The sequence below is a fragment of the Trachurus trachurus genome (genome assembly GCF_905171665.1).
Source record: "Trachurus trachurus genome assembly, chromosome: 18".
NCBI lineage: Eukaryota > Metazoa > Chordata > Actinopteri > Carangiformes > Carangidae > Trachurus > Trachurus trachurus.
Window position 1 is genome coordinate 8,667,530 of NC_139909.1, and position 26,460 is coordinate 8,693,989.

Consider the following 26,460-nt stretch of genomic DNA (forward strand, 5'->3'; position numbering starts at 1 on the left):
ACATTCACCACGCTATGAGATAATAACACAACGTTACGAAACTGAGCCGTTTTAGAGGGAAATACAGAGACTGCTTGATGAAAAACTGCCCCCGACAGGAACGCGCATCAGTGGTTTTGCATGAATTTCCCTCTAAAACAACTCTGTCTGGTAACGTTGTGTTATTATCTCACAGCGTGGTGAATGTGCAGGTCACAACTTGTCCACCAGAGCATTTTGGAGTTGTTGGATTATGTATTTGATGAGTTTGATGAGGGAAACCAAGAAATCCCATTAGCCTCCGTAGCGTAGCTCTGAGCAGCTCACGGCTCTGCTCCGCCGTTCTAAAAATAGCTTGCACCGACAATTAAAGGTAACAGACCGACTGCTATGACTCAGTTTACGGCGTAAAAACTCATGTCTGTCAGACTGTAGCAGCTGAAAATGTCCTGGAAAACGATTTCAAGTAAAGAGTGGGAACCCGGATACATTTACTTTACTTGAGTAATCCAAGGGAATATGTTACACATTACATTTCAGGACATGTAATCAGTAATCTGTAGTGGAATACACACAGACATGAACTCTCCGTGTCTCGTCTCGTCCAGACCGAACATTTCGTCCATGCCTTCAAAGACGAGCTCAATGTGGGAACATTGGGAACACTGGGAACACTGGGAACATTGGGGACACTTGGGACAATGGAAACATAGGGAACACTGGGAACACTGGGAAGATTGGGGATACTGGGAAGATTGGGAACACTGGGAACACTGGGAAGATTGGGGATACTGGGAACACTGGGAAGATTGGGAACACTGGGAAGATTGGGGATACTGGGAACACTGGGAAGATTGGGGATACTGGGAACACTGGGAAGATTGGGGACACTGGGAACATTGGAAAGATTGGGGACCCTGGGAAGATTGGGGACACTGGGAAGATTGGGGATACTGGGAACACTGGGAAGATTGGGAACACTGGGAAGATTGGGGATACTGGGAACACTGGGAAGATTGGGAACACTGGGAACATTGGGGACACTTGGAACACTGGGGACATTGGAAAGATTGGGGACCCTGGGAAGATTGAGGACACTGGGAACACTGGGAAGATTGGGGACACTGGGAAGATTGGGGACACTGGGAACACTGGAAACATTGGGAACACTGGGAACACTGGGAACATTGAGGACACTGGGAACACTGGGAAGATTGGGGACACTGGGAAGATTGGGGACACTGGGAACACTGGGAAGATTGGGGACACTGGGAAGATTGGGGACACTGGGAACACTGGGAAGATTGGGGACACTGGGAAGATTGGGGATACTGGGAACACTGGAAACATTGGGAACACTGGGAACATTGGGAACACTGGGAACATTGGGAACACTGGGAACATTGGGAACACTGGGAACATTGGGAACACTGGGAACATTGAGGACACTGGGAACACTGGGAAGATTGGGGACACTGGGAACATTGGGGATGAAAATAAACTCTCCGTGTCTCGTCTCGTCCAGACCGAACAGTTCGTCCACGCCCTGAAAGACGAGCTGGTGAAGAGCGCCCTGGTGGCGATCCGCAGCCAGAGCGCGGCGTGCCGCAGCAGCAGCCACGTGCACAGCAACGGGCTGCTGTGTGAGAGCGCCGCGCTCGGCCAGGACGGGCCCACGCCGCCGTCGCCATCGCTGCTGGGACACCGGGAGGACGAGTACGACGAGGAGGAGTGGGTGAGTTTCAGACAGTTGGTTCACATCAGCAGCAGGGCGGCGGGGTTGTTTAATATAATATTAATATAATATTAAACAACCCAATATGTATAATAATAGGGGTGGGTATTGCCAAGGACCTCACGATACGATACGCATCACCATACTTGTGTCACGATACGATATTGCGATATCCAAATTTTGCGATATATTGCGATATATTGCGATATATTGGGATATTCTACGATATTCTACATAGTTCACTGAAAAATGTAAAAGGCATTATTATGCATCTTAAAATCCGAGTTGTATGTACATCAGACGATAGTGATAATTTATGGGACAAACTGAGTCAAAACAATGTAATTCAAATTATCCATGCCATTTTATACAAGTGCAAGTTACAACAACATATTTGCATGTACAACACACTGTGTGAGGTAGCAGTACAGTGACACCTCGCGGAGCAGAGGTGCGGAAGTCGTACTGGATTTACGTCTGAAACATGATTTATTATTTGAAAAAAAAAAAAAAAAAATTGAATTTTTTTTTTTTTTTTTTAAATCGATATTTAAATATTGAATATCGATATCGTATCGCAGTATAAAGTATCGCGATATATTGCCATATCGATATTTTTGCCCACCCCTATATAATAATAATATTTTTAAATTTAAATTTAAATGTAATTAATTCTAATATTTTCAATTTTATCTATCTATCTATCTTTTTTTAAATCTAATATCTGTTGGAGCCTTTATTCTTTTCCCCCTGATCCCCAAGACCTCAAAGATCAGTTACAGTCGTACAGAAAGTATTCAGACCCCCTTCAGTTTTTCGATATTTGTTATTTTGCAGCTTTATGTTAAAATATTTTTAAAAAATCCTCATCAATCTGCACTCACCATCCCATCATGACAGCACAAACCCCGAATTTTAGAATGTTTTGCAAATAAATTAAAAAAGAAAAACTGAAATATCACGTATAAATCGATGTAACATTTTATGTACAGTATAATATTTATACTCGATTGTGCATCACACGGCCGAGGTTTTACAAGGATTTAAAAATAAATTATAGCTGCCGCGCAGCGATGGGTCGGGTCCGGGCTATTTTTTGGCAAGTTTAGGCAAATTCTGAGCAACAAACAGGAGAATAGGGAGACAGAACAGTTGACTTTATAATGTTCATTTTGCACCAGTTGAGGATTGAACCTGCACCTTCTGGAACCAAAGACCGTTGTCTATCGCACTGAGCTAATTGGCAAGTGGCAGTGCTATGGTCACTTCACAAAATGAGTAAGTCATTCACTGTCGTGCAGGCAGATTTGAAACCACTGTAAAAAGAAAAATCAGTTTTGCGGTAAGATTCTGATATGTATTTGTCGAACATCTACTAAGACTCTAAGATTTTGTACATTTATTTCACAACGTCCACCTGGTATTTTCATGTGTTATCATCATCACGCTTGCTGGGGCTTAAACCCACATCTTCTGACACCAAGAACCAGCTCCTAACTCACTGAGCTACTTGTCTTAATGCAAGACCTGCTGTTTCTCTTCTCAAATAGACTCAGGGAGTCACAAGCCAGGCAGCAGGTGTCAAGGCAGATTTCAAAAATGGTAAAAATGTCACAAATTCTGTTAACTAAACAAAAATCTGATAATACATAAATTGCATCATGACAGCATGGAAATGTTGGTGATTTGTTTTTAACGATAAGTGTTTTGCTTCACAAGAGAAAATGCCACTCTTACATTGACTGCAGTTGTTCCCATGAGAGCAGAATTCGAAATGTTCTCAAAAATTCAGTTTTTGAGATAAAATTCTGATATTTGCCAAACTTCATCAACCATGACTCCAAAATATTCTCATTTTTTTCAGGAAGATTGAAAATGTATTTAGCAAGAATTGGATAGTATATGTTTACAGTCAAACATTTTCATGCACTGTAGGCTCAATTTTTGATAAATCAAAAATCCGAGAAACAAGTTTTGTGGAGGACGGTCTGGAGATGCTCTCTAGCAAGTTTGGCATCAATTGAGCAAAAATTGTGGGAGGAGATACATTTTAAAAGTTTTAGAAAAAAAAAAAAAGAGTGATGGACTTGTACAGAGTTTAAGTGAACAAAAGTTTCAGCAGTATTGGGGTGACATTTTGGTGAAAGTTGCATGTACTGTTGGTTTTGTAGGAATTTTTAAATGTGCTTGTGTGCCCCCCCTCCTCCCTCCTTGGAGTTGAGTAAATCTGGCATGGGGTCGGACATTTCTGTAAAGTTTCGTGAGTTTTCGCCCATGGGAAGGTCACAGCAGCAGAAGCCTCGACACCCAACTTCTGAACTCCAGTGACACCTTGAGCTTTGGTTGATGGCATCATCTGTCAAGTTTAAATCATTTCTGATCTGAGTTTAGAGAGCTGGTTTTGAAACCAAAGTCAGTTGTGTCCCAAGTAACAAGGAAAACATGGTGTAGCACTGAATTAGTGACTGCCAAAACTAGTTGCATGTTCAAAAGCCAGTAGACAGTACATTTGTCATGCACACAGTCACAAGGCTTTGACCAGCTTGAAATTCTTCAATGTGCTTCCCCATAGGTGTCACTTTAAAGGTCAAAGAGCAAACAAGCCAAAGTACTTTAAGAAGATTTATTGGTTCAGAAACATTTGTTCTTGTCCTGGAGCGAGCCATCGCCTATACCTTAAAGACAGGAAGAAGACAACATTAGGACATGATCATCAGAGCTACATGTCATTTGTGCCAAGTTATGCAAGCTTACCTTGTCTCTGTTGTAGCCCATGTGCCTGCCAGGTGCCTGTGCAGGGCGTCCATGGGAAGGCCCAGGTGAACCTGCTGCAGCTCCTTTTCCATAGGGAGTTATAGGAGGTCCTGCTGCCTTCACGCTTTGACGGGGTGCAAACTGACCTTTGATGGGCTCGGCCTGTGGCACAGATGGAGAGTATTGCGGGTAGTGGTCTCTCACATAGTGAACATCTTGCCAGTGGTCCCGCCCCTGCTCAAAGCTGCTGCTGGCGTGAGTGAATGTGCCGGGGGGATACTGGCCAGTCAGGAACATGTAGTCGTAGTGAGGATAGAAACCCCAGCCGGGGTAAGGCTTCGGTCCGGGCATCGGGTAAGGCGGGCTGCTGTGGCTTGGTCCAGGAGAGTTGTGAACAGGAAGTGGAGGGGGCGGTGGCAGTGGGGGCTGGAAGCCCGTCTCCTCTGTCTCACGCTCGAAGTCACCGGCCTCAAAGCTGTGCTCAGAATGGGCCAACTCTCCTGCCTGGTACAGAGGTTCAGGTGGTGGAAGAGGTGGACTAACGTAACCTGAAGCAGCAGCAGCAGCAGCTGGCCTTGCCCCACCGAAGACTGGAGGTGCAACAGCCCATTCAGTTTCTGAATGAGACAAGACCACAAGAGTTATTTGACCTGGCAATTGAAACCATAAAGCCAAGCCAAAACGTCTAGAGACATGACCTTTAAATATTAGTCGCAGCTACCCAGTAGTCTACTTGCCAACAATGAGTACCCGGAAATGTTGAGTACCCCAAAGTTTTATGTTAGAAATATACAGAGGTGGGTAGTAATGCGCTACATTTACTCCGTTACATTTACTTGAGTAACTTTTTGGAAAAATTGTACTTCTATGAGTAGTTTCAAAGCAGCATACTTTTTACTTTTACTTGAGTACATTTGTGAAGAAGGAGCGGTACTTTTACTCCGTTACATTGGGCTGATTCTGCTCGCTACTTTTTTTTTTTTAATCGATCCGTCTGCCGCATGGTCTGTTTTGTTTATATGGGGAGAGCAATGATTTAAAGTCGGGACTTCCCTGAGGCTCTGTGACTATCACATGACTGCATCTCACCAATCAAATGTAGCCACTAGCGACGTCTACTCCGTTTCACCAATCAGGCAGAGCCTAAGCCATCACATGACCGCACACACACTCCCCGCGGCAAACAGGCGGAAAAGAGCACAGAAACAAAACGATGGCGACGGCATGCAATTCCGAAGAAGCAGAAGGGGAGGAGGCACAACACCCCTGGCCCCACATAAAAGAAATGTTCACACTCCAGGCAACAAAAAAAAACAGCTACATTATGCGTTGCCATTTGTGTCTTCCGAAACAAGTGGAGGTTTCAGCCTACCAAAGTTCAACTTCGAATTTGCGTAAACACATTGCGGTAAGTAGTACTTTCCCCCCCCCCCCCTCTTATTTTTTCCCGCTGTCTTTGTAGGCTGACGTTAGCCCTGTTTATCAGAAATAACTGTAAAATTAGGGCTGGGCAATTTAACTCAGTCAGCCAGTCCCTCCTCCTGCTGGAGTCTCTAGCGCGAGGCTGTGTGCAGCCACAGCCACGGTGCTCCGCTTTGATCTTTGCTCAGCTGATAGTTACTGTAACGTTAGATCTTCACATATCTTCAGCAGCTGCAGGTGTGTAGCGTTATTTTGGAAGGAAAATGTATTTTATTTCATCTATTTAAATATTTTACATATTTTGATCATCAAATGGAACTAGTTTTTATTTTAATTTTATTGTTTTAATACATTTTTCAAGTAAGGGCTGATGTTAAAAGTGTTTGCACAACAAATGTTATGGCACTTAAGTTCATATGGCAGCAGAACATTGAAATAAAAGTGCACTTTACACTACTTTTGAATTCATTATTAGAATACACACACACACACAGAGAGAGGTCACAGACAAAAGTAAAGCAGAATAAACCAAGTGAAAGCTTGATCTCAGTGAATACAACTTAAATTAAATGTATTTTTAGTAACTCTTTTTTTTGTGTTAGGCCCTACACATGTATGCAAGTATATAAGTATTTTTTTTTCTGTCAACAGAGGGTTCACCCCACCAAACTGACCAAATACACAGACCTGATAGAATCCCACCGAAAGAGAAGATCGTCTTCTGCTGAGGAACCTCCCACCAAGAATGCAAAGATCACAAGTTCCTTCACTGTCCCTTCACGGCGAGTAACACAGGCAACACTCGATAAGCTTGTGCTAAATTTTGTGTGCCAAGCCAACCAACCATTTTCTGTTGTTGAGGCACCATCTTTCAAAACCATGATCGAAAGCTTGCAACCTCAGTGTACAGTTATAACAAGGAAAACATTATGCTGTAGAATACAGGAAGCTGCGAAGACAATAAAGAGCATAGTTATCAAAAAGCTAAAAGCTGTCAACCATGTTGCTACCACAACGGACTGCTGGTCTGCCAGACAGCGTAGTTACTTAGGTGTCACCTGCCACTGGATAGACCACAACTCTCTGGAGAGGCACTCCGCTGCATTGGCCTGCAGACGCCTCAAAGGCTCACACACATTTGATGTCCTTGCTGCAGCATTGGAGGAGATACATTCCGAATACCAAATCAGGGACAAAATTACCAGGACAACCACAGACAGTGGTTCAAACTTCATAAAGGCGTTTCGAATATATGGTGTACACGGGAAAGAGGACGAGGCCACTGATGGACAGGAGGAGAAAGACTTAAACATTGATGATGGGTCAGAGGATGAAAATGAGTTGGAGGTGGAATATCAAGACGTTTCTGCCATTTTGGATGATGACACTGGACTTGAGTACCAGCTTCCAAAACACCAGAGGTGTGCATGTCATCTCCTAAATCTTGTGTCAACAGTCGACACCACTGTTACAGGAACTACCAATGAAACATACAAGAGGTTGTCTCGAGCAGCTTTTGCAAAATGTAATGCTCTGTGGAATAAAACGAGCAGGTCAGCCACAGCAGCTGAAACTGTGGAGCGAGAGTGTAAGTTGCAGTTCCTCCGACCAAACCAGACCCGTTGGAGCTCCCTCTTCCTCGCAGTTGAAAGGATTGTGCGCATCCAAAAGGAGCAAGGAGAAAAAGCAATCCGCAATGTATGCATGGCACTGAAGATTAAGATGTAAGTTGGCAGAATTTAATGTATGTTAATCCATCTCTCTTAAGTTCAATATCATGCAATGTAGTTTCTTATTAACCTATTTTATTATTGTATTTGTATGTTCATTGAACACACAATGAACAATAAATATATGTATCAGAACTTGCTAAAAGCTCATTTTGATCTTTTCATCTTTTACAGGCTCAATACAGCTGAGATGGCATTTTTGACAGAGTACGCTGCAGTGATGAAGCCTGTTGCGATGGCTCTCAATGTCCTCCAAGGGGAAACATCGGCCCACATGGGCTTCCTGCTGCCAACACTTCATCAGCTGCAGGACAAGCTGAAAAGGTTGCAGGCCTCATGCAAAATGTGTGGCTGTCTCATTGATTCCCTGCAGCGTGGGATCACAAAACGCTTTGGAGACATCATGCAAGAGCCGGAGTTGATTGCTGCGGCAATTTTATTGCCAAAATTCAGGACATCCTGGACTACTGACGATAACATCATAAAAGCTGGTAAATGTACATGTTAATCAATTCAAGTGTAAATCAGTAGTATTGTACAACACCTCTGCCATCAATTCTGCATTTACAAAGATAAGAACATATATTTTTAATTGATATTGTCAGAGAAATATTGATTTAACCATATTTTTGTTGAGATTGTGAGGGCTGTAACTTTATTTTGTTAACAAAAACTGAAAAATGATGACAAGCAAGAGTTATAAACACAGAGGGTTTTAATATATAAAAAAAAAACAGCAGCTTAGCAGACTATATATTAGATGGGTAAGAAAAGTGTACAAACCTAACTCTTTTGAAAACTATTTATCTTGCCACAGGCCTCGACTACATCAGAGGGCACCTGGGTTCCGACTTGGAGCTGGATGAGGAACCTCAAACCAACAGCAGTCATTCAGATGAGGACGATTTCTTTGCATCCATGGGAGAAGGGCAATCAAAGACAGGAGAGCTAGAGAGGTACCTCTCCTGTACGTCACCTGGAGGTATGGACCTTCTCCATTCTTTTCCTGAAGTGAAGAGGCTCTCACTAAAGTTGAATACAGCCCTCCCAGCGTCTGCCGCCTGTGAGAGGCTGTTTAGTCATGCAGGCCTCCTGTACACAGCTAAAAGGTCACAGCTTCAGAGTGAAAATCTTGAGAGCCAGCTGTTGTTGAAGATTAACGGTCACTTTATGGAGTGAACATGCACTTACACACACCTACATACACACAGTGTTATGAATGAAGGAAGGAAGGAAGGAAGGAAGGAAGGAAGGAAGGAAGGAAGGAAGGAAGGAAGGAAGGAAGGAAGGAAGGAAGGAAGGAAATGTATTGGTCACTCAGAGACTGCCTTGTTGTTGTTCTTGTTATTCATTGTACAGTAATCTCTGCAGTGCCTATGGAGCCCACTGTTCTGTGTTGAGTGTTCTATGGTTTTTAGAAACTTGTTCTTTGTAACCTCAACTGTACCTCTACTATTGAGCCCATTGTTTTGTTATTAATTTATTTTTATTTTAATGTATTTTTTTTATTTATGTTTATTTATTATTTATGTTATTATATTATTTATTTATTTATTATTGTTTATTATAAACTGTTTCAGTTGTCTAAGGGAATTCTCCGGCTCTGAAAATGATCATTGCCATAATATATTTTTGTGCATGCATCATGTGCATTATTTGACATTATTTGACCTGATAAATAAAAGAGGTTACTCGACAGTTACTCTGTACTTGAGTAGTTTTTTCACCCATTACTTTTTACTCTTACTCAAGTAACACAGGGTGACAATACTTTTTACTTTTACTTGAGTCATATTATTCTAAAGTAACAGTACTCTTACTTGAGTACAATTTTTGGCTACTCTACCCACCTCTGGAAATATATAGTATGGGTCCCCAGTATTCAGAAACTGCCGGATGCTAACTTATATATATATTGGGCAATTAGCACAATTAGCATAATTGCCTATATGGGCAATAGTTCAACAAAATTGACTTGGCTGATCTGGGCAATATTAGTGGGGTTTTAGGGGTTATTGATGATGCTGAATCCATTTCTGACATTTTCAAAATCCAAAATGGCTGTCTAAACCGGAAGTGACCAGATTGAAATCCATCAAAATCGGCCCACTGGCGGTTAAAATCTGGTCACTTCTGGTTTAGACAGCCATTTTGAATTTTGAAAATGGCAGAAATGGATTCAGCATCATCAATAACCCCTAAAACCACTCCAATATTGCCCAGATCAGCCAAGTCAATTTTGTTGAAATATTGCCCATATAGGCAAAATATGCTAATTAATGCTAATTATGTCAATTGTGCTAATTGCCCAATATATACAAGTTAGCATCCGGCAGTTTCTGAATACTGGGGACCCATACTATCTATTTCCAACATAAAACTTTGGGGTACTCAACATTTCCGGGTTCACAATGGGGCCCTATGGGCTGGCAAGTAGACTACAGTTGCCTACATGGCATCAAAACTCATGTTTACAGTAGTTTCTTTCCACTGTTGTCCACAAAGTTTAACATTTGTTACCTCGAGAACCAGGGTGATGAGCAGCTCCTGGGGGTGCAGCGCCAAAAGGCCGTCGCTCGCTGCCGTGTCCTGACTCAGCAGGTCCTGAAACAGAGCCGAATGCAGCAGGTGCAGCTGGCGCTCTATGAACAGCAGGCTGAGGTTCAGGTTGGTAAGATCCTCTGGAGACAACTTCAGCAGGAGCATTGTACGACGCATCTCCAGGCGCATAGGAGCCAGAAGAAGCGCCATAGCCATAGTCGTTTGTGTGACCACCACCATAGAAGCCTGAGGGGTCGTTGCCTGAGAACAAGAAAGGTTCATCAGAAGTGAATTTAAACAATCATACAACAGTTTAAAAACAGGGACAAGTCATTTACCTTTTTTGACAGGGCCACAGTGTACACTCACAGCCAGCAGAGCAAAGAGGGAAGCCCTGAAACAGTTTTAAAAACAAGACAACAGAATGAAAAAACTTCACCAACAAGAAAACAAAAGGCTACACAAGAGTCAGCACTACTTACCCCCAAAAAACCTGTGCAGACATCATATTGAAAGCCGACACTGAAGATACAGTGAACGATGGAGGCTTATAAAGGATGCTAATGAGCTAACCATGAGCAGCTGCTGGTCAGTGGCTCCAGTGAAGGCGGAGCAAACAGCATCACTTCTAAACGAGGATCAGGTGCTGTCTTACCTTCCTTCACGCTGATACATAAGGAAGAGCGTGATTGTGTGATTGATGTGATGTTTGACCATATTTTCTCTTGATATTAACAATGGTTTGTTTGTCCCAGAAGGGCAATTCAGTTCTTACAGTCACCAAACTTAGCAAGACAAACATTTATACATATATACAACTCAAACAAGGCAGCAGCACTGTATGTGGCATGTGGTATGTGTTAAAATATGCAAATGAGATAGAATAACCAATTTAAAAGAAAAACAGTCAGGTAAATAAATTAAGTGTATTGCACAAGTTTGTTGCACTGAACTAGAGTAAAGTGCCTGAGTATATTGCACAAGGGAAACCTACTTTGCATTTAGAAGCTTAATGGCAGATCATTGTAACATTGCTCCACAGGGGGGGGGGGCATGAATAAGTCCAAATAGAGTATATATGATTAAAGGCGCCAACCTGTAGCTGCACCAACTCCTTGTAGAAGAAAGATCTGATTTAAACCAACCAACCAAATGACACCTCTGTCGTGGCCTGAGGGGGTCTGTATCTCTTTCTCTGGCACTAAGCAGCTTTGAGGAGCATGGTAGGAACCCTGCTCTCACTTAAGTTTCACTTTCACTTTTGCGAGTCACAACAAGGAGGGAACAGGCAAAACGGCACTTTAGCAATGGATTATGTTTGTGTTTTCACTTTGAAATGATCCACTGGAAACAGAAACTTAGTTTTTATGTCTTCTGTTAATTTTAATGCAGGATATTTACAGGGCTTCACGCTAGTGTTCATGGGAAATGGAGTCTTCCTTCAGGCAAAACACTACCGCTTTGGTCCACAGGCGCCGCCAAACTCAACCAAAACTGAAAGTTCTTTAGTACTGCTTTAAGGAATGAAACTAAAATCTGCAGGACTCACAGCCACTGTGGTGGACAGTCTGTCATCTGTTGGCAGTCTGGGTATGAGTTGCCATGTTGTTACTTCAAGTACTGAAGTTTCATCAGGGCCAGAATAGTCTGGGGAGAAAAATCTCTGGCAGGGTTTAAACCTGGAATTATAGCTGCTGCGCAGCGATGGGTCGGGTCCGGGCTACTTTTGTGCAAATTTAGGCAATTCTAAGCAACAAACAGGAGAATAGGAAGACAAGACAGTTGACCTTATAATGTTCAATTTGCACCAGATGAGGATTGAACCCACAACCTCAGGAACCAAAGACCATTATCTATCGCACTGAGCTAATTGACTAGTGGCATTTAACAGTGGCTTCACAAATTGAGTAAGCCATTCACTGTCGTGCAGGCAGATTTGAAACCACAGTAAAAAGAAAAATCTGTTTTTGAGGTAAAATAATGATATGTATTTGTCAAACATCTACTATGACTCTAAGATGTTAGGAGCCTTCGCACATGGTCCAGTCCAAGCTATTTGGATTTTTAAATTTAGAGGCTTGCTGTGATGCCACCATCAGTACAACTGTCTTGTGTTTCGTGTTGAGGACAACTGAGATTTTGATCTGTCATCATCATCATCATCACCCTTGCTGGGTCTCGAACTCACAACCTCTGACACCAAGAACCAGCTCCTAACTCGCTGAGCTAATTAGCTGGTAGTGAGACCTGCTGTGTAGCTTTATTTATCCACTCAGGTGAGCCAGTGCCCGGGCAGCTGTTGTGATGAAATGGTCAAAATTTCTGAAATTCAGTCATCTAAACAAAAATCTGATAATACATAAATTGCATCTTGACAGCATGGAAATGTTGGTGATTTGTTTTTAATGATAAGTGTTTTGCTTCATAAGAGAAAATATGATGTTTATAAATTCCACTCTCACATTGACTGCAGTTGTTCCCATGAGAGCAGAATTCAAAATGTTCTCAAAAATTCAGTTTTTGAGATAAAATTCTGATATTTGCCAAACTTCATCAACCATGACTCCAGAATATTGTCATTTTTTTTCAGGAAGATTGAAAATGTATTTATCAAGAATTTGATGGTATATGTTTACAGTAGTATTTACAGTCAAACGTTTTCATGCACTGTAGGCTCAATTTTTGCTTAATCAAAAATCAGAGAAACAAGTTTTGTGGAGGACGGTCTGGAGATGCTCTGTAGCAAGTTTGGTGTCAATTGAGCAAAAATTGTGGGAGGAGATACATTTTAAAAGTTTTACAGTTATTGAAAAAAACAGAGTGTTTAAGTGGACAAAAGTTTCAGCAGTATTGAGGCTACATTGTGGTGAAGTTTCAACACTGTAGCATCTACCGTTGGTTTGGTAGGAATTTTTAAAGTTGCCCGGACACTAATTATTATTAAGCCTTTATTTCGAAAATTTAAGGTTGTATAAAAAGAGACATCATCAACAGTCTTAACACGCTCCTTTCTTTCTTTCTTTCTTTCTTTCTTTCTTTCTTTCTTTCTTTCTTTCTTTCTTTACCTCATTTCTTTCTTTCTTTCTTTCTTTCTTTCTTTCTTTCTTTCTTTCTTTCTTTCTTTACCTCATTTCTTTCTTTACCTCATTTCTTTCTTTCTTTCTTTCTTTCTTTCTTTCTTTCTTTCTTTCTTTCTTTCTTTCTTTCTTTACCTCATTTCTTTCTTTCTTTCTTTACCTCATTTCTTTCTTTCTTTCTTTCTTTCTTTCTTTACCTCATTTCCTTCTTTCTTTCTTTCTTTCTTTCTTTCTTTCTTTCTTTCTTTCTTTCTCTCCCTGCTCTCTCTCCCCCTATGTGTGTGTGTGTGTGTAGGACAGGGCGTGGGCCAACGTCGCCAAGAGCCTCAACTGCATCGTGGTCATGGTCGACCGGCTGCAGGGGCGCGAGCAGCAGCAGCAGCAGCAGCAGCAGCAGCAGCAGCAGCAGCAGCAGCAGCAGCAGCAGCAGCAGCAGCAGCAGCAGGGGTCCACGGGGGAATCGAACTCTCACTCCGGTGTGACATCACAAAGCATGACTCAGCGTTTTTTTGTTGTTGTTGTTGTTGTGTTTCTCGTCCTCACTCTGTGTGTGTGTGTCCTGCAGCGTCTCCTTCCTCCTCCTCCTCCTCCTCCTCCTCCTCCTCCTGCTCCTGGCAGGAGCAGCTGCTCCCCCTGGTGGTCACGCTCCGGGACTGCGTGCGCGAGGCCGTGGCGAAGGCGCGCGCCGCCATGACCTTCGTGATCCTGCAGGGCGCCGTGGCAACGACCGTCGACCGGGGGCCGGCCAATCAGGTCGTCCAGAGGAGACACGCCGTCTTCAGCCAGGCGGTGAGGGAGGAACCGATCAGCTGATCACTGATCAATCAATCAGTTAGTCAGAAAAACTGGATCCATATGATGTGAAGGAATCGATCAGTTAGATCGCTGTCAATCAGAGGATTGATTCTTTCTACACTTTGTTAAAGTCGCCCCCTCTCTCCCCCATCTTTCTTTATTTCCTTCCTTCCTTCCCTGTCTCTCTTTCTTTCTTTCTTTCTCCCCCCCTCTCTCCCCCCTCTTTCTTTCTTTCTTTCTTTCTTTCTTTCTTTCTTTCTTTCTTTCTTTCTTATGTTTTCTTTCTTTCTTTCCTTCCTCTCTTTCTGTCTTTCTTTCTTCCCCCCCTTCTTTCTTTCTTTCTTTCTTTCTTTCTTTCTTTCTTTCTTTCTTTCTTTCTTTCGTTCCTCTGTCTTTCTGTCTGTCATTCTTTCTTATGTTTTCTTCCTTTCTTTTCTCTGTCTTTTCTGCCTCTTTCCCTCCCCCTCTCTCTCCCCCCTCTTTCTTTCTTTTTCTCCCTCTCTCTTCCCCCTCTTTCTTTCTTTCTTTCTTTCTTTCTTTCTTTCTTTCTTTCTTTCTTTCTTTCTTTCGCTCCCCCTCTCTCTCTCCACCTTTATCCCCCCCGCCCCCTCCCCCAGCTCTCAGCTCTGGTCTGTGGCTTCATGTTGAAGTTCTACGGTGGCCTGGAGGATCCAGATTTCCTGCTGCAGCTTCACTCCGTCGGAGTCTTGGCTCAGTTCGAGAGTCTGCTCAGCACCTACGGTAACACACACACACACACACACACACACACACACACACACACACACACACACACACACACACACACACACACACATACGACGACAAAACTGCCCCTGGTTGGAGACAAACACACACTCAGTTTTAAGGTCTACTGTGTGTGTGTGTGTGTGTGTGTGTGTGTGTGTGTGTGTGTGTGTGTCAGGTGACGAGGTGGGGATGCTGGAGGACATGGAGGTGGGCGTGTCCGACCTGAGCGACGTGGCGTTCACCGTCACCGCGGCCAAATCGGACGAACCGGACGAGCTGCTGCCGACGCTCCGGGGATCATGGTGGGAAGAAACACACACACACACACACACACTCAAACACACACAGTAGACCTTAAAACTGAGTGTGTGTGTGTGTGTGTGTGTGTTTGTCTCCAACCAGGGGCAGTTTTGTCGTCGAGGTGCCGTTGCCCCCGGAGACGTTCGGGTCGTTGCCGCAGGAACTGAAAGAGGGGAGTTTGATACGAGTTCATCCGGTTCTGTTCAACATCGGCATCAACCAGCAGCAGAGTCTGGCTGAGAGGTGACACACACACACACACACACACACACACACACACACACACACACACACACCACCACCATCCGTCACTTGAAAACTTATAAAGTCTCATAAACTATTTGATATTTTATTTCATTGAAAGACTATTTTGATTGATTTGAATTGAAAATCACTGCCCAATCATTACCCAACATAAAATACTCTTTAAGGCTGAGGAGTTGTGATGTTGTTGAGAAATAAATATACAAATTTTAGAATTTTTTTTTTTTTTTTTTTACTGGCAAAATTATTTTAATTACCTTAATACACAGAAAAAGTACCGAAAACAGCAAACACTCAATCATGGAAGGGTTAACTCCTATTGGAAACCATTGAAAAGTAGGCAGATTAAAATTGCTTGTAAGGAAAATTTGAATTAACTTACATATCAGAAAAATGGCGTCCGTGATAGAAGACCGACGTGGCTAAAGAGCGATTGAACGGGCATTACCTGACCCTGACTTTTAAGTGGTGAAAAATCATTGTTTTGGTCAGTCACAATAGCTAGCTAGCAAACTAACTACGCTAGCTAACGTTAGCTACCAGCTAACGCGTAATCTCTGCCGATCTCCTGTTTCTCCTCGCAAAAATTCACAAAGTTCAAAAGACGTTAGCAAACGGTAACGTTACAGTACACCTTTTAACCACATCGAAAAATTTAAAAGTAGTAGTTTTTGCCAAAAATATTGCTGTCTACCTCGCTCGTTTCATACGGTTTCACCCCAGGGTTGAATCTGATTGGTGGATCAGCAGACCAATCAGAAGGCCAACAAAGGGTGAATTAAGTCCTCCCTTTGCAGGACGTTATAATAAGCTGGTATAGGTGTACAATGAGCTAAAAAAAACAAAACATATTAAGAATTTGATTATAAGAATCTGTGTGTGTGTTGTCAGGTTTGGAGACAGTTCGCTGCAGGAGAGGCTGAACCATCAGAGCTGTGAGCGTCTGAAGGTTTACTGCAGCCGACTCAGAGAGATGCTTCCTGACACAGGTGAGGCTGACCGGTGATGTCACCGTTTACAGCAGGGCTATTCAATTACAAATTCAGTGGGGCCAGATTTTAAAACCGAGACCTTAAGCTGGGCCGGACATTTTGAGCGGTCAAGAAGGTTATGACAAATGAGGGGCATTTTTAAAACCCAGCATTAGCTATTAAAAACAAATCTACACAGCCAGAAAAAAGAGAATAAGTCAATAAAAGTAGTATAGTAGTAGTAAATGTTTAGCTGTTAATGCTTTGAATTGGAGGTTTTTTTTAGGAACTAAAAGTTTCCTGAGGCCTACTGTCTGAGTTTCCACTGAGGTTTACAGCAGGGGGTTATGTAAATCACTAAATGTAGCCTAGTCTTAAAATTAGGCCTAAAGATGAACAAATATTTATTTTCTAACATATTTTGATTGGTGAAAAACAAGGAGCAAAAAGCCATTTGGGGCAAATTACTCTGGGAAAGTATTTGATTACGGATTATTTCTTTGAAAAGTAGCTATCCTAATCAAGTTACTGTTATTGGTTACTTCATTCAAAAAGAAAAAAAAAGGACAACGGAGCGTGGCGTGCTGTCACTGCGTGGACAGTGCTCATGTGGGGCTGAAAGGAGTGGAGAGACTGGTGGACGGTTTATTGTTGGCTGATGGGAGGGCTGAGGATCGGTCAGCTGCTCTCCAGAAACACCGTGTCGTGCCACAGCGGCCCGGTGGGGAGTGTGAGGTCCGTCGGTCCCGGACGGACGGGGAGACTTGTCTCTCGCTGACCTGTAGCACCACAGCACCACGGAGGGCAGCCTCGGCCTCGGCCTCTGCGTCCGCCGCGGCGAAGCCTCCCGCTCCGTGACGAGCGGCTGTGGCCCGACACGGTGTTTCTGGAGAGCAGCTGACCGACCAAGCCTCGGTTCTACCGGTAACTTTCAAAACAACGCACTGACTGGGTGGGTGGGTTGCGTGTTGCTAGGCTGCGTTGAGTGGTGCATTCACTGTCTGAACTGCAGTAGGGATTTTGAGTTCTCGCAAAACGTGTTTCCCTCTGTGTCTTTTTTTTTTTTTTTTTTTTGGGAGGGGAGGGGGCACGAGCCGGGCCACTCGGACATCGGGTTGGGGCCGGATGTGGCCCGCGGGCCGCCAATTGAATAGCCCTGGTTTACAGGCTTTACACCGATCTCCGATCAGTGAGTTTAAATAAACCGAAAACTGGTCACGATCCGATCACGTGAGGGAGCAACTCGTCTATTTAGATCACCTGTTTTTAGCCCCAAACCGACTGAGATGCAATGACATCTAGAGGCCAGATAAAAGTTCAAAGTTCACAAACCAACTAATGATTCAAGATTCAAAAAACTTTATTGTCCATCACATTGTGACAGAGCTCAAAACATAAACGTAAAGCAAAACAAACACGTCTCATTGGTTTAAATGTGTTGTTTTGAGCCCTGTCACTATGTGATGAATAAAGTTTTTTGAATCTTGAATCATTCGCTAGCGACATCATCACTTGCAAACATTAGATTCATGATGATCTCTCTCCTCCCCCCTCTTCCTTTCTTTTTTTCTCCCCCCCCCTTTCCTCCCCCTTTCTTTCTTTCTTTCTTTCTTTCTTTCTTTCTTTCTTTCTTTCTTTCTTTCTTTCTTTCTTTCTTTCTTTCTTTCTTTCTTTCTTTCTTTCTCCCCTCCCCTCCAGCTGGGCTCCAGTCTCTGCCAGACTTGTTGTCGTCTCTGGATCGCTGCATCGAGGCGAGGAAGAGGAAGAACGTGGAGGTCCTGTGGGTCGCTGCCATGGTGACGACAGCTTCTCTTTCAGTCGTTACAGATGTTTGTGCTGCTGCTGCTGCTGCCAGATGTTAACAACTGACCCGTGTGTGTGTGTGTGTGTGTGTGTGTGTGTGCAGGTGTGTCGTAGAGTGAGCGGCGTCCGCCTGACGAGCTGTAAGAGTGCGAAGGACCGGACGGCGATGTCGGTGACGCTGGAGCAGTGTGTGTTGCTGCGGGAGAGACACACACTGAGCCAGCAGCACTTCAGCACCGCACTGGACTGCATGAGGAGGTGTGTATCTGTGTTCTCCTCTCCTCTCCTCTCCTCTCCTCTCCTCTCCTCCCCTGTCCTTCTTTCCTTTCCTTTCCTCTCTCCTTTGTCCTTTCCTTTCCTTTCCTTTCTTTTCCTCTCCTTTCCTTTTCTCATCTCCTCTCCTTTCCTCAGTTCCTTTCCTCTCTCCTTTGTCCTCTCCTTTCCTTTCCTTTCATTTCTCTTTTCTCCTTTCCCTTCCTTTCCTTTCCTCCCTTTCCTTTCCTTTCCTTTCCTTTCCTTTCCTTTCCTTTCCTTTCCTTTCCTTTCCTTTCCTTTCCTTTCCTTCCCTTTTCTTCTTTCCTTTCCTCCCTTTCCTTTCCTTTCCTTCCCTTTTCTCCTTTACCTTCCTCCCTTTCCTTTCTTTTCTTTTCCTTTCCTTTCCTTTCCTTTCCTTTCCTGTTCTCCTTTACTTTCCTCCCTTTCCTTTCCTTTCCTTTCCTTTCCTCCTTATTTTATGTTGCTGAACATTTTCTGTTTAACTTCTTTTTCCGTTTCTTTTTCCACTCTCCTTTTTTTTTTTTTTTTACTTCCTCTCTTATTTCCATCACTTTCTTTTTTTCTCTTTTCTCCTGTGTCTCTTTCTCTTCTCTCCATCACCTCCCTGTCACACACACACACACACACACACACACACACACACACACACACACACACACACACACACACACACACACACACACACACACACACACACACACACACTCCTCCTCCTCCCCCTCCAGGTCTCGTCTGTCCTGGGGCCAGATGCTGGGCTGTTATGCCCAGCCGGGGCTCACTGTCTCTGGGTTAGAGCCGGGGTGTGAGTGCCCCTCTGGGCTCCAGGGCTCCTGGCTGCCGCTGTGCTTGGCCCCCAAAGCTCCCAGAAGACACCTGTACCCGGTGGCGTTCCTGCTGGTGACGTCCCACCTGCTGGTGCTGTGGCTCATCCTCAGCCTGGTCATACTGCTGGCCAAGTACCAGTAGACCAGGCAGACTGGGAACACTGGGAGCACTGGGAACACTGGGAACACTGGGAGCACTGGGAACACTGGGAGCATTTGGAACATTGGGAATACTGGGAACATTGGGGACACTGGGAACCCTGGGAACATTGGAAACATTGGGAACATTGGGAACACTGGGAAGATTGGGAATACTGGGAACATTGGGGACACTGGGAACATTGGAAACATTGGGAACACTGGGAACATTGGAAACATTGGGAACATTGGGAACACTGGGAAGATTGGGAATACTGGGAACATTGGGGACACTGGGAACATTGGAAACATTGGGAACACTGGGAACACTGGGAACATTGGGAAGATTGGGAATACTGGGAACATTGGGGACACTGGGAACATTGGGGACACTGGGAACATTGGGAACATTGGGAACATTGGGAGCACTGGGAACATTGGGGACACTGGGAACACTGGGAACATTGGGGACACTGGGAAATTTGGGAACATTGGGAGCACTGGGAACAATGGGAACATTGGGAGCACTGGGAACATTGGGGAGACTGGGAACACTGGGAACATTGGGAACACTGGGAGCATTGGGAATCCTGGGAACACTGGGAGCATTGGGGACACTGGGAACATTGGGAACACTGGGAACATTGGGAACACTGGAAACATTGGGAACACTGGAAACATTGGGAACACTGGGAACATTAGGAACACTGGAAACATTGGGAACACTGGGAACATTAGGAACATTGGGGACACTGGGAACATTGGGAACATTGGTGACACTGGGAACATTGGGAACACTGGAAACACGGCTCATAAGATCTGATCGTTGACAAATCTGTTTGTGCTAGTGGTTCTTTGGACCAGGCCCAATGTTATTGTTTGTTTACTGTTATTTATTTGTTATTTGTAACTTTTATTTATTATTTTATAATTTGACTGTTTATTGTGTTTCTTCTGTTCATTTGATTTTGGTAACCCTTTAATTAACAGGCCGTTAATTAAGTGATAATGTCAAGAAATAGCCAAGAAATTACAATTAATTGCGGAGTAATGTCAAGAAATAGCGAAGAAATGACAATTAATTGCATAGTAATGCCAAGAAATAACCTAGAAATAACAATTATTTGCATAGTAATGTCAAGAAATAGTGAAGGAATAACAATTAATTGCGTAGTAATGTCAAGAAATAGCCTAGAAATAACAATTAATTGTATTTCTGGGCTATTTCTACACAATCAATCGTTATTTCTTGACATTATCACGTAATTAGGGGCCTGTAAATTAAAGAGTTACCATACCTTTTTTCTTTTTCTTTCTTTTTTTGTTTGCACTTGCTGTCGGTTTCTGGTCTTAATGACAAATACCTTACATCTATACTTAACACATGTATGTCTGCACCTGTGTGTGTGTGTGTGTGTGTGTGCAGGGACGGCTGCAGGTTGGAGAACGTGCAGAAGAACGTGGGCAGCAGGAAGTTCGCCTTCAGCAGCGTCCAGCTCCTCACCTTCCCCAAACTGTACAGACCACCGGACGGCAGCTATGGATGAACACACACACACACACGGATGTTTGTTTAGCTCCTGTACAGTTTGTTTAATGATGAATGATGTTTGTTTTATCAGGTTAAAGTGTGTGTCATCTAATATTATATGAATGTACATGTTATTTTAAGGAGCCTGTGTGCTGCTGACAGAGGTTGCAGCTGTTTGATTTACAAACATGTTTCTGCAATAAATGAATACTTGAGTCTTTCTTTAATGTCAAATTTTAATTCATTAAGTTGATTATTAGTATGATAATAATTGATACTTGAGGCCGATGAGCTCCTTGATTTATTCCAGACTGTGAGAAACCAAGACAACTGTGATTATTTCCAATTAAACAGACATTTATTGAAGAATATGCAAACATGGTGGTGAAAAAAATCTTACATTTTAGAGTTTAGAGCCACTTTGAGACCTTATAAGTTCAGTATTTATTTTGGTTTCTGCTGCAATTTAACAAGGAAATTTGTAGTTAATCAAATTGCAGTGAAGTTACTGTCACTTCAGTGGATCAAAATGCTGTTGTGGCTCAACAAAAATAGCAGAAATTCAAAGCTGGACTGCATTTTTTTTTTCAAAGGTTTTTATATTTTCTACCACTTTAAGAGAGAAATAATAAACTTTACAGGACAACCCCAAGTATATAAGCAAAAATAAAGATGATAAGAGTTTAACTTTGATTTAAAGTGAATGTTATGATCAATATTTAAATGTATCTTTTTTAAATGCTTCATTTTCACTGGTATTGGAATATTCTTATAATGTCGTAGTGCTAATTTTTACTTAATTAACAAGTCTTGTATCATCGTTGAAGTGGAGCAGCGGTTCTTCTGCCGGCCCGCAGAGTGGCGCTGCTCGCTGCCAGTGTAAACAGAGCTGACGCGTTCAGAGCGGAAGTTGCACATGTGGCATTTCAAAATAAAAGAATAGTCGCGCATCAGTGGGATTCTAGTACGTAATGTTGTGTTAAACTTTATTACGGACTCGGGTCCAGACACCAGACAACACAATACATTTAACAAAAGATGATGAAAGCTTAACGTTCATATTTAATAACATTCATAAAATAAAAATTACTAGGATAGAAAGAGGATCTGTACCAATGGGCATGATGACTGGTATTTCATGGGTAATTTTATATTAATTAAATTTTTTTTAAAAGCCCTACATGATGGTAGCTGGCTTGAGGGATGGATGCAACTTATTTATTTGATCTTAATGCAAATAAATTAGTAAATTGTCTTTTATAACAGGAGATGTGTTCAATTTTCTCTTGTTTTCATTGTATCAAACAATGTACTATTTTTTTGAGAGACAGAAATTGGAAATATTTGATATTTCGGCTGAAAGATGAAAATATTTAATATTACATTGTGGCTTTCCTTCAGCCATATGAGAGGCTAGAAAGGTGGGTGTTCTTACGAGAATGAAAAAATAGATGTTTCCGTTTCAAAAATAAAAGTTTATTAAAAGAAAATTCAATTACATCCATAACATCATTCAACAACACTAGCTGCTAGTAGTTCCCAGTGTATGCTTCATGTGTCGATTGTGTTGTAATGTTACATAGCTACATAATTATACATGATTATTTCATAGTGTGGTGAATGTGCAGGTCACAACTTGTCCACGAGAGCGTTTTGGAGTTGTTGGATTGTGTATCTGATGAGTTTGAGGGACGGTCAGTTTTCCCTGAGCAGCTCGCGTCTCTGCCCCACCGATCTCAAAACAACATGCGTCGAATCGATAAAGGTAACTGACTATGACTATCGGGATTATGGCAATAGGCGAATTTGCCCAAAAAATGTTGAACTATCCCAAAATTGAAATTTCACTCATTATCTACTCACCCTCATGTCGACTAAGGGCTGGGAGAAGTTTCAGAGTCCTCCGTGGCTTCTCTGAGTTACAGGGGGTCTCGGCGTAGCAGTGCATGTCCATATAACGGTTGCAAATGGATACCAACTGTCTTCATAACAAAAAGACACACCAAAAAACATCCAAATACCCCCATGCTGCTCGTATGTAATGTTTTAATTAAATAAGTCTATATTTCAAGTTTGTTTGTAGCGGAAGCTCCTCTTCCTGGTCCATCCAAATTGGACGAACCAGAGGAGCTTCCGCTACAAACAAGCTTGAAATATAGACTTATTTAATTTTTTTCGGAACAATTTCGCATTTTGGGGCTTCAATACAAGACGGACATTACATACGAGCAGCATGGAGGTATTTGGATGTTTTTTGGTGTGTCTTTTTGTTACGAAGACAGTTGGTATCCATTTGCAACCGTTGTATGGACATGCACTGCTACGCCGAGACCCCCTGTAACTCAGAGAAGCCACGGAGGACTCTGAAACTTCTCCCAGCCCTTAGTCCACATGAGGGTGAGTAGATGAGTGCAATTTGAATTTTGAGTGAACTATCCCTTTAAAGCTTTTCAGAGGAACATCTGTGGCTTTTATTTTGACGAGACGTTAACCGGATGTGTTGTGGCCCAGTCAAAACAATGCAGCTTATCGGGCCTGCGCTGCGGAGCTAACAGGGAAATATTCTCCATTATTAACCTAACAAAAAAGAAAAGAAACAACAAACACCACCCCGGTGTTTCACTTATTCTTCATCTTCTTTATCTTCGTGATTTGGTCTCGTTGTCCCCGCGGTTCGTTTCGCCTGGAGCCGTGTGTGTGTTTGTGTTTGTGTGTTCACGCTTCTCCCGTGGGTGTTTGTTGTTTTGTCCTCGGTGACGGCGGCTGCAATGGAGGCAGCGGCTCTACCGGCGGAGCGGAGCGGCTGAAAGCACGGAGAGAGGAGGAGGAGGGCGAAGGATAGAAATAAAAACACGGAGCGAAGAAATGAGGGGGTGAAAGTGAAAAGGAAAAGTAGAAGAAAAGAAAAAGGTGGATTAAAATTGAATAACCCCCCCTCCCAGCTAGGTCTGGTCGTTGTCTGGTTAGCATTAGCTGCTTTTCGTCTGTTAACTCCGAATTTTTCTAGCGGAACCGGAAATCACAAAATCCACCAAAGTAAAAGTGTTCACCAACATAAAACGTATAAAATAGACATTAACTTGTAATATAATAGAAGCAAAATGTGAACTTAATTGCTCTTTGGGACTTTCTTGTAAATTATATTCCTGAAATTCCTTATTCCTGAAGAGTTTCACCGCATTTTATTAGCTTGGTGCTTTTATTTTGACAGAAAGGCCTCTCTGGTCTCTCTCGCCCAGCAGCTTCCGGTTCTTACCAAAACAGCAGCGAGTGGAGAGAGGAGGAGGAGGGCAAAGGATAAAAATAAAAACACGGAGCAAAGAAATGAGGGGGTGAAATTGAAAAGGAAAGGGAGACGAAGCAAAGGCGGATTACAATTTATAACCAGGTCTGGCGGTTGTCTGGTTAGCATGGTGGAGTAGGTAGTAACCGTTACCCCGGCTACTCCGACCGACCGAGCCTCCGCTGCTGCTGCTCTCTCCCCGGCCGGAGGCTCACCAAAATAAAAAACGTATAAAATAGACATTAACTTGTAATACAATAGAAGCAAAAATGTTAACTTAATGGCTCTTTTTGGGCTTTCTTGTAAATTATATTCCCTAAATCAAAGAGTTTCACCGCATTGTATTAGCTTGGTGCTTTTATTTTGACGGAAAGGCCTCCTCCTTGTCTCTCGCCCAGCAGCTTCCGGTTCCTTACCAAAACAGCGAGTCAACGGCCCCAGACTGCACGGAGAAGAGGAGGAAGAGGAGGAGGGTGAAGGATAAAAATAAAAACACGGAGCAAAGAAATGAGGGGGTGAAATTGCAAAGGAAAAGGAGACGAAGCAAAGGCGGATTAAAATTTATAACCAGGTCTGGCGGTTGTCTGGTTAGCATGGTGGAGTAGGTAGTAGCCGTTACCGACCGTTACCGCGGCTCCTCCGACCGACCGAGCCACCGAGCCGCCGCCGCCGCCGCTGCTGCTGCTCTCTCCCCGGCCGGAGGCTCAGCAACCATGGCCCCGGGCTCTCTGGTGGCGGCCTGCCGCAGCCTGGCCCTCTCGACGTGGCTGCTCTCCTTCTGCTTCGTCCACCTGCTGTGCCTGGACTTCACCGTGGCCGAGCGGGAGGAGTGGTACACCGCCTTCGTCAACATCACCTACACGGACCCGGCCACCGCGGAGCTCCGCACCGAGAAGACGGAGTGCGGCCGCTACGGGGAGCACTCCCCGAAGAGGGACGCCAAGGGGGCGGTGGTCCTGCCCGCGGCCCCGAACGACCGCCAGGCCTGCGACCCCAACACCCGCTTCACGCAGCCGCTGCCCGGCGCTGCTGCTGGTGGTGGTGGCGGGGCCTGGATAGCGCTGATCGCCCGGGGAAACTGCACCTACAAGGACAAAATCCGCCACGCCGCGAGTCACAACGCCTCGGCCGTGGTCATCTACAACGTGGGCGCCGCCAACGTGAACGACACCATCACCATGCCCCACTCAGGTAAGGTTATTATGGTATATATATAGGCTATACCTGGGTTACATCTGACGGGGGTAATGCGCAGTTTGTTGTCCAAGAACCAGTGCTTATATTATCTAACACTGTCATTTAAATTATGGGATGTCATATGTGTGCATTAAGCTAATATTGTTGTGGTGTGTGTGTGTGTGTGTGTGTGTGTGTGTGTGTGTGTGTGTGTGTGTGTGTGTGAGAGAGAGTCTGTGCAAACCCAGTACAATATATCTGCATATGCAACAGTGACTTATGCCAATCGTTATATAATGATAATAACTTCAATTTATCTTTTTAAGGTCTCTTTACAGTGAAAAGCAAAAGGTTATCTAATGGTTGTGGTCATATTTTAACAGATTCACAGAGAGCTGATGTGTTTCTGTCTCGGTGCATCATTATAAAGATGATTTACTTTTATATTATATTTATTTTATATTTATATTTATAGAGTTTGTTGAACAAGATGAAACATTTGACCTGGGATTAATGTGCAGTTTGTTGTCCAAGAACCAGTGGGTCAATGCTTATATTATCTAACAATGTCATTTAAATTATGGGATGTCATATGTGTGCATTAAGCTAATATTGTTGTGGTGTGTGTGTGTGAGTCTGTGCAAACCCAATTACAATTTATCTGCATATGCAACAGTGAGTTATTCCAATCGTTATATAATAATAATAACTTCAATTTATCTTAGAAATACAAGGTTATCTAATAGTTGCGGTCATATTTTAACAGATTCACAGAGAGCTGATGTGTTTCTGTCTCGGTGCATCATTATAAAGAGGATTTTCTTCAATTTTATAGAGTTTGTTGAACAAGAAGAAACATTTGACCTGGGATTAATGTGCAGTTTGTTGTCCAAGAACCAGTGGGTTCATGCTTATATTATCTAACGCTGTCATTTAAATTATGGGTTTTAAATTATGGGATGTCTACGTGCATTTCTTTCAACTAATATTGTGTGTGTGAGTCTGTTCAAACCCAATACAATATATCCGCATATGCAACAACAGTCACTGTTGTTAGGGTTATTTCAGTGAGTTATTTCAATCGTTATATAATAATAATAACTTCAATTTA

General features: G+C 43.1%; 3 protein-coding genes across 6 annotated transcripts in view; 2 read left to right on the plus strand and 1 right to left on the minus strand.

Moving 5' to 3' along the window:
- The window catches only part of LOC311002105 (type II inositol 3,4-bisphosphate 4-phosphatase-like), a 47,200-nt gene extending 26,090 nt beyond the window's left edge, over positions 1-21,110 (plus strand). For 3 of the 4 annotated variants that reach the window (XM_083993342.1, XM_083993343.1, XM_083993344.1), the window contains exons 17-26: positions 1,505-1,714; positions 13,534-13,714; positions 13,804-14,027; positions 14,651-14,774; positions 14,959-15,085; positions 15,186-15,326; positions 16,239-16,336; positions 18,017-18,114; positions 18,225-18,379; positions 19,123-19,498. In XM_083993342.1, coding sequence (XP_083849468.1) covers positions 1,505-1,714; positions 13,534-13,714; positions 13,804-14,027; positions 14,651-14,774; positions 14,959-15,085; positions 15,186-15,326; positions 16,239-16,336; positions 18,017-18,114; positions 18,225-18,379; positions 19,123-19,363 — 1,599 coding nt within the window. In that variant the 3' untranslated portion in view covers positions 19,364-19,498. Of the gene's footprint in view, positions 1-1,504; positions 1,715-13,533; positions 13,715-13,803; positions 14,028-14,650; positions 14,775-14,958; positions 15,086-15,185; positions 15,327-16,238; positions 16,337-18,016; positions 18,115-18,224; positions 18,380-19,122; positions 19,499-20,785 lie in introns of those variants that run through there. The other variant, XM_083993345.1, reaches the window with a different exon arrangement.
- Positions 4,384-10,878, minus strand: LOC311001486 (uncharacterized protein; the record flags this gene model as incomplete). Its single annotated transcript, XM_083992574.1, has 5 exons — positions 4,384-4,389; positions 4,469-5,085; positions 10,141-10,422; positions 10,500-10,555; positions 10,817-10,878. 5 exons carry the CDS (start codon positions 10,876-10,878, stop codon positions 4,384-4,386), a joined length of 1,023 nt encoding a protein of 340 aa, XP_083848700.1.
- A 2,741-nt stretch (positions 21,111-23,851) lies between the features above and the next one.
- The window catches only part of rnf150b (ring finger protein 150b), a 28,423-nt gene continuing 25,814 nt past the window's right edge, over positions 23,852-26,460 (plus strand). The window contains exon 1 of the mRNA XM_083993359.1: positions 23,852-25,364. Within this exon, the coding sequence (XP_083849485.1) occupies positions 24,887-25,364 (478 nt within the window). The 5' untranslated portion in view covers positions 23,852-24,886. The remainder of the gene's footprint in view (positions 25,365-26,460) is intronic.